General features: G+C 40.8%; 1 protein-coding gene across 13 annotated transcripts in view; it reads right to left on the bottom strand.

Annotated features, from left to right (window-relative positions):
- The window catches only part of LOC117380143 (muscleblind-like protein 1), a 52,201-nt gene that overhangs the window by 9,799 nt on the left and 27,771 nt on the right, over positions 1 to 14,631 (bottom strand). For all 13 annotated transcript variants that reach the window (XR_008648913.1, XM_055225971.1, XM_055225973.1 and 10 more), the window contains exons 3-4: positions 6,281 to 6,451; positions 1,701 to 1,919 (exon numbers count right to left, since the gene is read on the bottom strand). Coding sequence is in view for 12 of the 13 variants with exons in the window: in XM_055225971.1 (XP_055081946.1) it covers positions 1,701 to 1,919; positions 6,281 to 6,451 (390 nt within the window). In the remaining variant the exon portion in view is untranslated. The remainder of the gene's footprint in view (positions 1 to 1,700; positions 1,920 to 6,280; positions 6,452 to 14,631) is intronic.

Genomic DNA, 14,631 nt, shown 5'->3' on the forward strand with positions numbered 1-14,631 from the left:
AGATGTCGGAGAGGCGGGTGGGTGAGAGAGAGAAAGAGAGCGAGAGAGAGGGAAAATACAAGAGTGTCTGATGAGTAAAGGACAGAGATAAGATCAGACAGACAGAGGGAGAGAGTCTGTGGGGAGTGTGAGTAGCTGGGACTGAACGAAACAGGAGGGGAGGGCAAATGGAAGCAAATTGGTGCTCCTTGCGGCAGGTGCGTGGACCAGTGGTTAATCATGCATCAGACAGACAGCTAAACAAGTGAAAGTGCTTAGCTGGACAAACAGATAAGCCCGTTAATCATATTTCAGTCCCCATGGTAACTGTCCCTCGGCGCCGTGTGCATCTCCATGGTTTCAGGTAGCAACATATGACTTTACACAAGGTAGAAAAAAAAATACTGCAGTATGGCTGTATTCTGCTTCAGACACAAAGTAAAAAGTGTGAGAAAAATGGTGTTCTAAAATAGGAGTTTTCTGTGCTTCAGGAAAAAAAAGTCTGTTATATATCTACTAGCTGGTATGTCTGCTTCTCCACAGAATTTCAGCTATGTTTTTCTTGAGTGGCTTACAATTTAAATATAAACTTGTCTCTTTTAAGTGGCTTCTAAAAAATGAGCTAGATTTGATACAGTATCTGTCGAAGTTGTTGGATTTGGCCAGTGACTACCATGACTTGAGTTTTCTCAACAGTCTCTGGTTATGAAGAAATGGTATTATATTTATTTATAAGTAATTGGTCATATTTAAAACTATATTCTATAAATGTTACCCACATTTTCATCTATAATCAGTTCAAATAGTCATGTTTTCAAATCCTGTCACCGTACATTCCAATATTTCTCTAACTGCCCTATCTACTTTGTTATTATCATCTATTTCTGTCCTTCCGCTGCCCTGCCCAAGATGGCCACATTAGGTCTCCAGATTGATTTCCTATCTCCCCTGCCGTCTCTTTTTCCTGTCATTGACCTGTTCCCTGACTCGGCATGTTGTTGTCCACTTGTTTATCGTACCAGAGACTTCCTCAGTCTCACCTCCATAATTTATCTTAGTGCTGCCTAACTTTACATTTAATAGCTAACCCTGCTAACTCTCTCTAACTGCTCGCCCGCTGTCTAACGATTTCCGCATTATTTGCTTGCAACAGTTTCCCGGGTGGGGCTGCATAATGGATGAGATTGACTTACTGCCCAATTAATGATTTTCTGAACACAGCTAGTGGACCACAGCGCTCGTCCTGTTTCACATGACTGATCGCTTTCATGGAAGAATAAAGATTTTTCAGAAAATTACAAATTGATAAAGTATAACGCATAAGCTTGTGGCAAATAATGTCATCTCTCTGTTGTTGATGCAACGTAGCATTGACAACACAAGTGTTTGCATGAGATACTCTCATTACTGTCTGCTCCTCTTTGCTTAAGCCCCAGTAATGACTGTATTATGGTAATGGGATGTAGTTACTGTAACAGAAAGAGTGTGTGGATACATAATTAAAGTCACACATACTGTTGAGACAAGCTTTGCAAACGCATGCTTTTAATATTCAAGTAGGCACGCCACACTTTTCAAAGCTTATCTCTTTGCACAGGCGCTGTTATTGCGTACTTGGGAATTTTGTTAATCTAGTCTCTAATCTGCGACTGATATTAAAGTGACAAAATGTTTATGCTAATTCTCAGACTGAGTAAAGAGCAGTGCCGTGTGAGTCTCACCTCTAGTCTATCTGTCCTCATGAGTTTCTGAGCAGCTGCGGCGGCGGCGGCGGGCACGGGGACACTGGGGTTGCTGGTGACCAGGACAGGAGCACTGGGCAGGATGTCAGCGGGCATCAAACCGGGCGACACTGGACCCAGGTACGGGTTAAATGCAGCGGCCGCAGCTGCAGCAGCATTGGCGTTGGTGGCGAGGCTGGGCGTGACTGAGAACATGGGCTGTGGGGACAGGCACATTGAAATGGTCAGAAATATGGCAGTGACATTGCATGATTTCTTGCATCTTAACTGAACATATTTCAATAAATTACTATGCTTAGTTGGGTCTAAATTGGGTATGGACATGTTTAGATTGGGTTTGGAGTGGTTCCGAGACCTCCGACAGGTTTTAAAAGAGTTTGAACTTGTACAGACTAGGCCTGGACTGGGTTTGGATTGAATCTGGACAGGTCTTCAGTGGGTTTAGACTGGTTCTGAATGAATCTGGACTGGTTATGTTTTGTTTGAACACATTTGTTTTGGATTGTAACCATTTTTTGCCTGGATTTGGACTGTGTATGTCCAGGTTCAGACAGGGTTTAGATTGGTTTAGACTGGGTTTGGACTGGCCTGGAATGGGTCTGGACTGGTTCAGACTAGGCTTGAATAGGTTTATGCTAGGTCAGGACTAGTTAACATTGGGCTTGGACTGGTTCAGAGTACTTTTAGACCGGTTGTTATTGGGTTTGGACCAGATTACATAGGCTTTCAATAGGTTCGGACTGATACTGGGATGATTTAAAATGGTTCTAACAATTTTTTTTACAGTTTACGACTGTATTTTGAAGTATGATATGTGGTTATTGCATTTATTGGTTCTCCCTTGCCCCATAAAGCTAGAAGATATCTAAAATGCATGCCAAACCAATGCTCGAGAGTTTAAGGTGTAGTTATTATAAAGTGGTACCTTCGCTTTAAAAAGGCCATCTGAATTTGGTGGTGGTGATGTTTTAATAGCCAATTAAGTCAAGGCAACTAACGGGAGTCAAGAGAGATATAGAAGGTCAGTTATTAGCACAATTTCTGAAACATAGGTTTTGAAGGGTCTATGGCTGTAAACACCCAGACTCTTGAGGCACAGCATGATCATGGCATAAAATATCAAAGAGGGACTCATTTTGAAGCAGAAAGTCAGATTATAATTAGCTGCCTCATATATGAAGTCTTCTTTGTCTTTTATTTTATTATTCACTTTGGCTACAGTTGTATGATCTCTATACTCAGCATGTGGTGTCACCTTCTCCACATGCAGTTCACATACAAATCTCATGCTTCATACACCGAAGATCACAGGACAAATGAGCGAGTGAGGAAGTCAAGCTGCGTGTGCTGCATACGGGTTGAACTATACACTGCACTGGCACAATACACCTATAGATTGCATCAGGAATGAAAGAAAAAACACTATTCTCTTTTTTCTGAGGCTAAGGAGTGAGCTCGCTGATGTAGCACACTCTTAAGTTTTCCCTTACACGTTCCTGACCTCAGCACTGGTCTGGGGGTAGTCTCTTGGGTCCTTGCCAACAGGACACAGTGAGTAATAGAGCAGCAGCAGCAGAAGCCGGGGCCGGACAGATCCACTCTTCCTAAAATCTTTTGGAAAATTGTGGAGAAATGTCAAAAAGGCTTTTCCAGTAGTCGCCTATGGACTTTAGAACGACCCCATCACAAAGGCCTGTAGAAGAAATATGCTAAAGGTGCTCATGTATCAGTTTACAATATTCAGAGCTGGAGGATTAGATGGAACAGGCATGAGGTCATTGAAGAGACTGGGCTTAAAAAGAGGAATGATGTCATATGGTAAGACATGGAAAGTGGTATTACAGATCTACACAAAGAAATCTGATACTGCGCTACATGGTACAGTCAGTGTGGGTCAGTGGATAATTTGGTTATATTCAAGAGTAATAGCATTATGTCACAAACAGTTTTTATCAAAAAACTAAGTGTCTTCTTCTTTTCTTTCAGCACAACAATACATAAGTGACATATGAACTAGAGGTCAATTTTGCTAAGTGGATAACAGACTGTGTGGTTATTAGACTGTTCCACTGAAGGATTTTACATTTATTAATTTTACATTTATTTAACCATAAGTGTCTTCATTGACAGACAATACTGTTAGTGGTGCTGCTTGTCTTAATAGTGATAGATACCATTATACCATTATTAGATTATACCATTCTGTGTAGCGTTCCTGGCAAAACAAAAATTGAGAAAAGAGGTTTTTGGTGCCTCTATAAGAAAACTACACAGTGCACCTGTAATTCTCAAAACTCATAATATCATGATCATTGCCAGAAATGAAGAAACCCATTTCTCATTACTTTGGTAAATAGATATTGTATTAGTGAGTTCCTCCATATGACACAAACATTTGAAGAAAATGCCTTACTCTAAAGAACAAAAACAAAACAGTTTGCTAGACATAAATTCAGCAGATACTCAATCGCACATAAGTCTTCTTTTAGTTTGGTGAAATCATCCTTGAACCATTTGCCCAAACATGAAACCACACTCTTTTAGAAGTGTGACACTGCTGGAGTGACCACATCCTGTTGACTTTATGGTTATATTTCACCATTTTATCTCTGCATAAACAAGCGCACTGACTTAAAATGGCTGAAGATTTTATGTATTGTATGTGTAAGTGTTGAAGCTAACAGATATCATAACTTCAGCTGGCAAATTTTCTTCCTGACCTGCGATATGTAGTCATAGCTTCTTTGAGTTATAGGCAGCTGTAATATACCAGGATTTGTTCACCCTTTGCAAAGTGTGAAATGAAAGCACTCCCCTACACACATGATAGGGCAGCAGAACACGTAGGAGAGCGGCAGATAAAAAGTAGTGAACAGGGCAGGAAGCTAAGCTAACGCTCAAGGGACATATAGAGGAAGAGATCTCAACTCCAATAGTTCCTGGAAGTGTTCTCTCCTAGCCCATGTTCTGTTCACTGTTGTCTTGACTCTCTTTGTAGTGAGTCTGAAGCGTGCTTCTGTCTCCCACTCTTTACCTTCCTGTCTTTGCTCTGTCCATTCATCCTCCCGCCTCCTTCGCCTGCCTCTTTCTTCTTCGGCTTCGTCCTTCTCTGTCACCTGATTTTCTCTTCCTGCGGCAGCATAAACAGAGTGCGAGGGCTTGGCGGTCCCAGGGAGATCTATTGCTTCTCTAAATCCTTTCATGGTTCTTTCTTCTCAATGGGCTTTTCCACTCAAGCCCTTTTGCAGCAGAAAAGGCTGATAAGCCATCAGTTAACTGTGATGAGCACGTGTGGGTGTCCAAGCGTGCAGCATCTTAAACTCTTTTGAATAGGCACAGACAAATTCACTCTCGGGCAGTCACTTCAACATAAAGGAGCAAAGGGGAAGACAGCAGCATCTCTCCAGGCCTGACTGACAGCTCGCATTGACTGTGAAAGGAATCATGGTTGCCACAGGATGATTTCATTGTTTGAATGGGCTGACTGGAGCTGAGGACGTCACCTTGAAGATCTCTGAAGAACGGCACTTTACGGTTGAAATGGCTCTAAAATCATTTAATAAACTATACATAACTTGCTCTTATGATACTGTTATGATTTTCATAGACAGTGTTATAAAACAGTTTGCTATATTTTTAGTTTTGAGTACCCCCTGAGTTCTTCCCCTATATCATATACTAGTGTTTCTTTAGAAATGATACATTAATATATAGGTTTATTTCCAGTGATAACTATTATGTTTAGCCTATGCCAAATGTATCACACAGACGGATTTTTAAGAGAAATGCGAAATGTACAACAAAGAACATTTTATGGTCAAATTCTAGTCAACTCACATTTCTTTAAAAAAATCCAAGTACCCCCTGGCAAGTGGTCCCTGTACCCCTGGTTCAAAACACTGTTTTAAATCACCAGGCACTTTTAACTCCATATAGTGCAAATATTTATTCATTATAATTAGCTCATAATGTGTGTGCCTTAGAGATACAGTCTATTTTATCATTTGGCATTGTATGATTGAATATGTTTAATCTTGACACGGTCATGTTTGCTCCTAAGATTGATTTTAATGGCCCACATGCCAGGAAACCTCATTTAAAGCAGGCTAACAGAACTTACATATAAGCATTACAAGCAATCCAGTCTGGTTTATAATGACCTGTATAAGGTATATGGAAACACCCGTGCTAATATATGTGACTGTATCTCGCTTCTTCCCAGTCCCTCTCTGTCTGTCAGCACCATGTTTATCCACATCTTTCATTACATCAGTTTCAATTATAAATAACAAAATAACAAAAGTATGAAAATCTTTTAACTAAAAGAATAAGGCTGGCCACATATAATCCATTCATGAACCAGCAAGGTTTATAAATCTAGCGCTTGAAAAGGGCAGTCTGGAAAATGACTCAAAGTGGGTGACACTAAAAATATGACTTTCCTTAATTGATCATATTAGCCTTAAAAGCTTTTATCACAGTAATTCTGTGCCCCATGTGACCCTGGTTTGAGTGCTAGCGCTGCCTGCGTGGCCAGTGAACTCGGCGTGTGCTCTCACCACTGGCTGGAGCTGTGTGCCCGGCATCATGGCGTTGGCCAGCTGCATTTGCTGGGCCAGCATAGCCATGTTTTTTTGTTGGATGAGATTGTTCCTTCCATTGATTTCCAGCTGTGTCTTTAGATGCGGTGGAGGGTGCAGGTACTTGCAGTTCTCTCGGGAACACCGGCCCTGATGGAGAAACAGAAAACAGGCACAATAGGCTCAGGTGAATTGAGATGTACAACACAGCCGGGAGAAAATTAGATCTGTTCTTTTTAAAGTGATGTGAAGAAGTAATGAGCCTTGACTCAAGCTGATGTCCTTCACTTTGGCAAGGGCCGACCTATAGTTCTTACATATGTGCTTATCACTACACTCATTTTGCAATAAAGAAGGCAGATCATTTGCCCTAATCTCCCCATTAACAAACTCAAGTGCTCACATAAACATATACATGTACTTCGACTTATCATTAATATTATTTTGGTGCTAAAGACTGAACTTTCTCTCAGCGATCCCTATTTTCCCTGTTGTCACTGGCGACCGTAACAACCCTCTCTAACTACCTGAAAAATAATCAAATAAATAATAAAAATAGCAGTTTAATAAAGCTATTAAGGTACAGCAATCACAAGAAAAGATTATATTTGCCATTTTAAATCTCATCTCTTCATAATGCTGGTGTTTCAGTTTGGACCTCTTAAAAAAAGAACTTATGGGGACCCTTAGTGAATCTCTCTCACATTGGAAATCATTGCTATAATTAATGCAACATTAATGCTGAGTACATTTATTTTAGAACTCTACTGCAAAGCTTCTCTCATCCATCTAAATTCTTCAACATCTTCCGCTATCACTTAAAGCCCGGCGTTTTACAAGACCCACTAAATCACCTTCGATTTACTCCCGGGTTGAGACAAATGTGTAAGGTGTCGATTTTTACACAATGGAGCAGGTTGTGAGGCTGATGCCAAATCTATACATGATTGGACCCATTCCTGAATATAAACATACAAACATTATGACAGTTGGGCTCAATATTCTGCTGGTGTCCACAGACTGAGTTGTGTGTGTGTTTGTGTGCGTGCATGTGTGTGTGTGTGTGTGTGGGTGTGGGGGTGTGTGTGTGTGTGTGTGTGCGTGTGTGCTATATGCATGGTGCTATGGGTGATTATATCCATCCAGCAGTCAGCAGCCCAAGGGGAGAAGGAGGGGAGGTAATTTACACTCTCATAATGCCTGCTCCACTGAACACTCCCCCGGATAGGTGTAATATCTCTTCCTTTCTTTTTTTCCTTTTGTCTCAATCCCTATACATCCCAAGCTCCATGCTGATATTTGCACTACTCAACTAGAATACAGAGTAGTGGTGGCAGGCACAGAGATACCGCTGCTATGATCTGTGTAGTTTACCATGTTGGTGTATGTGTGCAGCACGTAGGCAAGAACTAGACTTTCAAATGTCCTCCTTTCACATTTTCAACCAAATCACATCCTCTAGCCTCATCTTTCTGCATTTTCAATCAAATATTTTTTTTTCCATAGAGACAACTGAAGGCATACAAGCTCCCATGGGGAATTAAAGGTTGGCTGTCATGGTCTGTGCTTTTCTCAGTGCGATTACCTACCAGCCTCTGCGCCCCATTATGACACCTGCTTTCACAGCCTAACACATCCACTCTTCCTCCATCCACGCTCCCTCGCTCTGTGTTATCTTTTCATCTCTCCCGTTTATTTCCTAGAGCTGCCTCAGTTCTGCCTGGCTACAGTGGGGAAGCCACTTTTGCATTGGACAGCGTGAGAATGTCAAGGGTTCTGGCAGCATTTCGATTGGCTGAGAGCTTCCTGCTGCTCAGAGAGAGTGCTATACCCAGCCTGCCCATTGGCCTACAGACGCACACACACACATGTAAGCTGTGCTGCTGTAGTGTGGCTCTTTGCAGTGTGGTGTGCACTATTGATCAGCGCTAATTGGTTAATGTCTCTTGATTTTCAGGGCACATTCCCTCCGGGTGACTAGTCGCTAACATGTCGGCTTCAACTGTGTGTGTCTGATTAAATGTAGCAATAGAGAGTCATTACCAGACAACACAGACAGTTTTAAATGTACATTTGCATAAACGGCTAGACTAGCTGATGGTGGTTTATTTACACATGTACAAAACGGAAGGAACAAGTGATTCTATTCATTTGGTCACCTGCGCTTCTTCTTCTTCTGCTTTCTGCACACTCCTGAGGGAAATATCTCGTGATAGTCTGGCTCTGGGTTAAATGCTAAATACCTTTTTCACCTGTGATTAACTAACTTGATCTGTTTACTAATTAAGATGGGGTTAATGCAGTGGGCTTTAAAGATCATCTGCATGGAAACTTCTGCTCTCTACATTTGGGAGATTTGTAGCAAGCAGACAATAAATCAATACTGATGAGCTGTGTGCACTAGAAATGCATCTACTGTGGGAGGAAAATTTTAATTAAACCTGCAGAAATAGTTCCTCAAAGGTGAAAAATGTTTATGATTTAAGTAAAGCATTAAGTTTGAGATTATTTTAAACCTGCGTTATGTATATGATTATGTTAGTCAGTGTCAGAGTACACATTTGTTCAAGGTGAGAGCTTTATTACCTCTAAACCAAGTCAAATACCTATAAAGAAACAGACTACAGCTACTTCATGAGTCCAAAAAGTTAAAATATGTAAGGAAACTGTATGATTGACATATAAAACTATGGTAAATCAGAATAGCTTTATGAAATTACATCACTGCATTATACTCGTTATATACCATAGCCAGCAGCAGACATTGCGCTATTGTTGCGACCACCATTCAACTCCATATGAACCTCTCAATCCATGAGAAGAACTGAAATATAAAAATCTTCTATGTTTACTACAACAAACTGTTTTCATAGATGAGAGTCAGATCATACATTCCTCTGCAAAGTGTAAGCAGATGTGCACATTTATCCTGTGTCCATTGTCTATTCTCAAGAAAATCTCTCTAAATGGCAGTATTGTTACATCAGTATTATCAGTACATAAACTCCAGCTGTTTAGATTTGTTCATTGGACAAAAGTGTAGTTTGATTTCTCGCGTTTTTTTTGTTTAATAGACACATGATTACTAATAGTTATTTTTACAGGGAACTTTTTAATCTGACCATTATTGATGTTAAGAACAGCCTTAGCCCCTGCACTTGCTTTGATTTCATTAATTGGAACTGTATGTATTTCATTACCTGCTTTTGTGACGGCTACAGAGAATTTAAAATGTTTCACAACTTAAAATACCGAGAACAGACACGCTTCTTTATAGATTTTCTGTTTGGAGCAAGTAAGCGGAGAAATAACACAGAACCATATTTCTGTTCAGCTCCTCTTGCCTTCTGTACACAATGGTTATTTCCCTTTTCTTCAAACTAGTGCTGTGTGGAGTTTTATGAGTTATATAAACTAAAGGAATACATTAAACTATGGTAGTCTGAACTCAATGGACCTGCTACTTCACCATTTCTGTTTATAGTGAATTTCAGACTGCAGCTTTCAGGTTTAGCAACAACAAAGCCAATCCAGCCCTGCTCAATGACAAGAGATTGAAGCGTTTAAGTCCACATGAATTACACCCTCATCACTTCAAACAAATAGTTTTCTTTATTTTTCTAGCTCCACTGTCTGGCACACATATGTAACAATGCCACAGTATCGTCAAATATCATCATCAGGAGTCTAGATGTATTGTTGGGAAATGTGAACTGTTAATAAATGCTTTCTTGCCTTATTTCAGTGCAGCAATCTTAATAGTATTGTTATTAGCATATTTTCCGAGAGAAAGTCATTTTAATCAAAATTGAGAATCAATCATTTGTAATTGTCAAAGATATGCTTGGGTCTTTTTAGTCGTGAGGTGTACAGCTAATCCAAAGTTTAGACCTTGGATGAAGAAATTAGACACATTTTTTGACAATTATTAAAGATAAAATAAAAATTGAAATGAAAATTGTTTTTGATTCATTTTTTTTTTTTTGTCTCATCATCCAGCTAATATTTCTACACAACTGTTTTGTATGATGTAGTAAATACTGTGACAGTGAGATTAAGATACTGATAAATATCTTGTTACATGCATGAATTCATAGTCCATCCATCAATTTTTTTATTTTTTTTTGTACTTATTTATTTATTTATTTATTTTTATTTTTTGCTTATCCAGAGGTATCAGGGGCAGCAATCTAAGCAGGGACTCATCAGACTTCCCTTCCCCCAGACACTTCCTCCAGCTCCTCCAGTAGGACACCAAGGCGTTCCCAGGTCCGCCGGTCAGAGCCATAGTCCCTCCAGCGTGTCATGGGTCTTTCCCAGGGGCTCCTCCCAGTGGGACATGCCCAGAACTCCTCCCCAGGGAGACATCAGAAACAGATGCTCAATCCACCTCAGCTGGTTCCTCTTGACGTGGGGGAGCAGCGGTTCTAATCTATTACACCCTATCTTTAAGAGAGCGCACAGCCACCCTGCAGAGGAAACTCATTCTGAAGAGTCGTGTCCATTCAGTCATTAACTAAAGCTCATGACCACAGATGAGAGTAGGAACGTAGATTGACCCATAAATCGAGAAATTTGCCAGTCAAGGTTTCGACGCAGATCCTTCTTTACCACAACAGTTCAATATAGAGACTGCATCACTGCAGATGCTGCACTCATCTGCCTGTTTATCTCACGCTCAATCGTTTCCTTACTTGTGAACAAGACTCCGAGATACATAAACTCCTCCACTTGAGGCAGAGACTCCACCCACCTGGAGCAAGCCACCTTTTTTCAGTCAAGAACCATGGCCTCAGATTTGGAAGAGCTGATTCTCATCGCACACTCAGCTGCAAACCAACCCAGTGCCTGCTGCAGGTCCTGGCTCAATGAAGCCATCAAGACAACATCATCTGCAAACAGCAGAGATGAGATCCTGTGGTCTCCAAACTGAACCTGACCATGCCTAGTAATTCTGTCCATAAAAACAATGAACAGAACAGTGACAAAGGGCAGCCCTGGCAGAGTCCAACATGCACTGGGAACAGCTCTCACTTACTGCCGGCAATGCAAACACAGCTCCTGCTCTGGCCATACTTTGCATATCAGTAAGTAGAAACGTTTAGTGCCTTTAACAGTCACCACCTTGTTTGTCGAGTTTCTCTGATTCCCTGTCAGTCTTTTTTGGCTTGTTACTTGGAGAGAATTCCACTCACGGACTCACACCTCAGACAAAACAAGAAGAGAGAAATGTAGACGGTAAGTGTAAGTGAGCCAGACAGATGTGGAATGCGCTTTAGCTATTAATATTAATCAAAGCATTCTGTTCATGAGAGTTGAGCAGTGTCTTGCTGGCAGATATTGTCATCCTCCGAGACTGAGAGTGGAGCAGTGCTTTCCATTGAGCCTGGGTTGTACGTGCTCACTTCTGTTAATCACACATTGATTTGAAATGATCTTTTAATCTCGCTGTCCAGAATGATTCATTTCAACTTAACCCCGTGTAATCTTTTCCACTCCTTTTCAGAGTCCATAGATTCTTTGTGTAGCAATTGTCACCCTTTGGCCGGGACACTACCGACCTCTGTGCATTCTTAATTCACCTTCAATGACATGGTTCTCCCTCGCGACAAGCATCAATCAGGAAAGCGCTGTGTGCACAATGGCGGTGACGAGAATGAACAAGTATAACCGGGTTTCTGCCAAAGACCAAAATACACATTCTTAAGTATAGGTGCCGCTAACCAAAAGTTCCTGCGAGGAAGTTATGACATCATTCAAAGCACAAAGAATGGTCTGTTTGGACTGTGTGAGCTGCCAGGCTGGCCACTAACAAATCCTTACACATTAGTTTAACTTTTATCATGGGTAATGTAGTCCAGATGGTAACCTCTTGCAAAAACACAAATAAATGCTTGCCTCCATAAAGATGTTATTGTTTTGCCTTGCATGTCCCACGATATGGCATTAAATTTATCTATACCCATAAAGACAAGCAGAGGATGCCACCACGCCAAGTCACAGATCAGTTCTGAGGAGATGACCCCACTTCCAGTAAGAACGCAGGTTTTTGCAGGTATTTTTGAGAGATAATAACAGAGAAAGTGGGTAAGTTATTCAGTGCATCTTTAAGGACTAAGAAATTCTGATCCCCAACCATGGACTAAAACAAGATGAGGTCATGAGCTACAAAGCACTACAGGTACCACTAGATGAAGCTAAAGCTGCAGGACTACATCAGTCCAATTAAGTCTTTCCAATCAACTACTGAATCTAGAACACCACTGATGCGTTAGTATAATAGCCTGGATCAGTTAATGACCTTAAAATCTCATTTGAGAGTGGGCACAGGGATAAGCCGCTGAGACAAAAGCAAAGATAGATTTGTGGACAGAAGATTGAGCTAAAGATAGACAGAGGTGACACAACAGTAGCCGTTTAAATGGGAATTTGGATGAACCACCAAAAACGTTCGTAGAAAAACACTGCTCAGAACAGCACAACCACTCTCCACCGTAAAAGAGTTTGTGGAAAGCTTTTAGCCACAGTGCTCAATTAGACAGAACGACAATTACTGCCCCCAAAAACACCACTCAGCCAGGCAATGCTTCACATGTTTTGGGTGGGGGTACATAATGATGGGGCAAAGTCATTAGACCTCATAATGACAGCACTCCACTCAGCTGGTCTCTGTTTGTCACACTGCACCATTGTATTTGTGCAGAATAGATACACACGTCAAAGAGCGTCAACATAACATATGCCAAATTCTTATTTTATTCAGCCGTGACCTTTTGACCTCTAAAATAAAGGTCAGAAGTTCAAGTCCCCTCTAATTAGCCAGTGTATTTCTTGTGAACCTTGTTGAATGTTGGAGCCCAGAGCACTCACTATTCAGTATTTCCAAATAACATGCATATTTTATTCAGAAGCGCAATTCCAGAATCCACAGCTCTGAGCATGTTTTGGCACACATGTAATCCCAAGTGGAAAAAGATAAGTAAATCTAAACAGAAGCAATCATTCATACAGTTATTACAAGTAAATGGTCATCAAATAAGATAGCCCTTGTGTGGCATTTGCAGTATAGGTGGCCAGCATTGTCAGGAGTCCTGTAATAGCGGAACGCGCCCAAGTCTAATTAGCTTTGTTCTCATTAAGTCTACAACACTGTCTCCTCTCACACACAAACACACATTAACCAACACTTACATCCACACAGCACTCCACCATAGCCCCCGGGAGCTGGCCCTTTATTTCTCTTTCAATTAACCCTCTTCCTCCTGTATCTGTCCTGTCTATTCTCTGGCTTCATCTTTCCTTCACATTAAGCCCAAAAGTGTGCCCTATTCACAATCTCCAGTCTAATTCAGTTTTATCTCCATTTAGCGAGCTGGGAGGAAGGCCCGATTAAAATGCCTTTAATGGAAGACCAGGCAGACAGGATTCAGCGACGTTTAGGCCTAATTTCACACACATCATTCAGAGGAATATATGAGCCTTCATGGCAGCTGCTAAAGACAGACTTCTTCATCATCCTAAAACTGATGCAATAGTAGATACAGTCAGTAGGCATCTAAGTCTGTCACAATGCAAAATGGTTATTGGAATGATTTGGGAAATTAACCATATGAATGCCATCCAAAAATATATACATTTTCAAAACAACAACACAGGGAATTAGAACATTCTGAAAACAGCTGCCCATATGGTCATCTATACATACAGGACAGACTGGAATGATCAAAACAGACAGCTCAGGAACATATGTTAGGTATTTACAGCGAGAATCAATTAGCAAACCTTTTGGTTAGAGAAATTATCAAACAGTAAAATGACACAATATGTGTATGTGCTGCTAACCTACATTAACTTCTTGCTTTTAACTTTTTTTAAGGCACAGCTGCTGATAGGAGATTCACCATGGTAGCGGTTGAAATAGTCTGAAGTCTCAGTGAGAAGATGAAAGCTAAATGGCACGACTTAGAAGCCGGTCTCCTGCCTAGGTCTATTTATTTAATTTTACATACACACAGTAGAGGCAAAGTGGTGGATGAATAAGAAGCTTATCCCTGCTGGAGTTTGTTAGGGGCAAAAATAGAGCAGGTGAGTAACAACATGAGTGCACTAGCCTTTTGCAATGTTAGTCACATCTAATCTGACTGGACTGCATTGTACTGACAGAACCACCCTTTACTGATTAGCTAATAAGCACTTGGTTGTTTTGTCACTTTGTTTTGTCTTGTGGACCAGTGTGAAGATATAGAATAAGAAGATACAAACAAATCAAGCAGCTCAATAGGTGATTTTCTGCTTTGTTCAAATTGACATTTTTGTACAAGGTAAACTCA

Source organism: Periophthalmus magnuspinnatus, chromosome 13, assembly GCF_009829125.3.
Source record: "Periophthalmus magnuspinnatus isolate fPerMag1 chromosome 13, fPerMag1.2.pri, whole genome shotgun sequence".
NCBI classification, from domain to species: domain Eukaryota; kingdom Metazoa; phylum Chordata; class Actinopteri; order Gobiiformes; family Gobiidae; genus Periophthalmus; species Periophthalmus magnuspinnatus.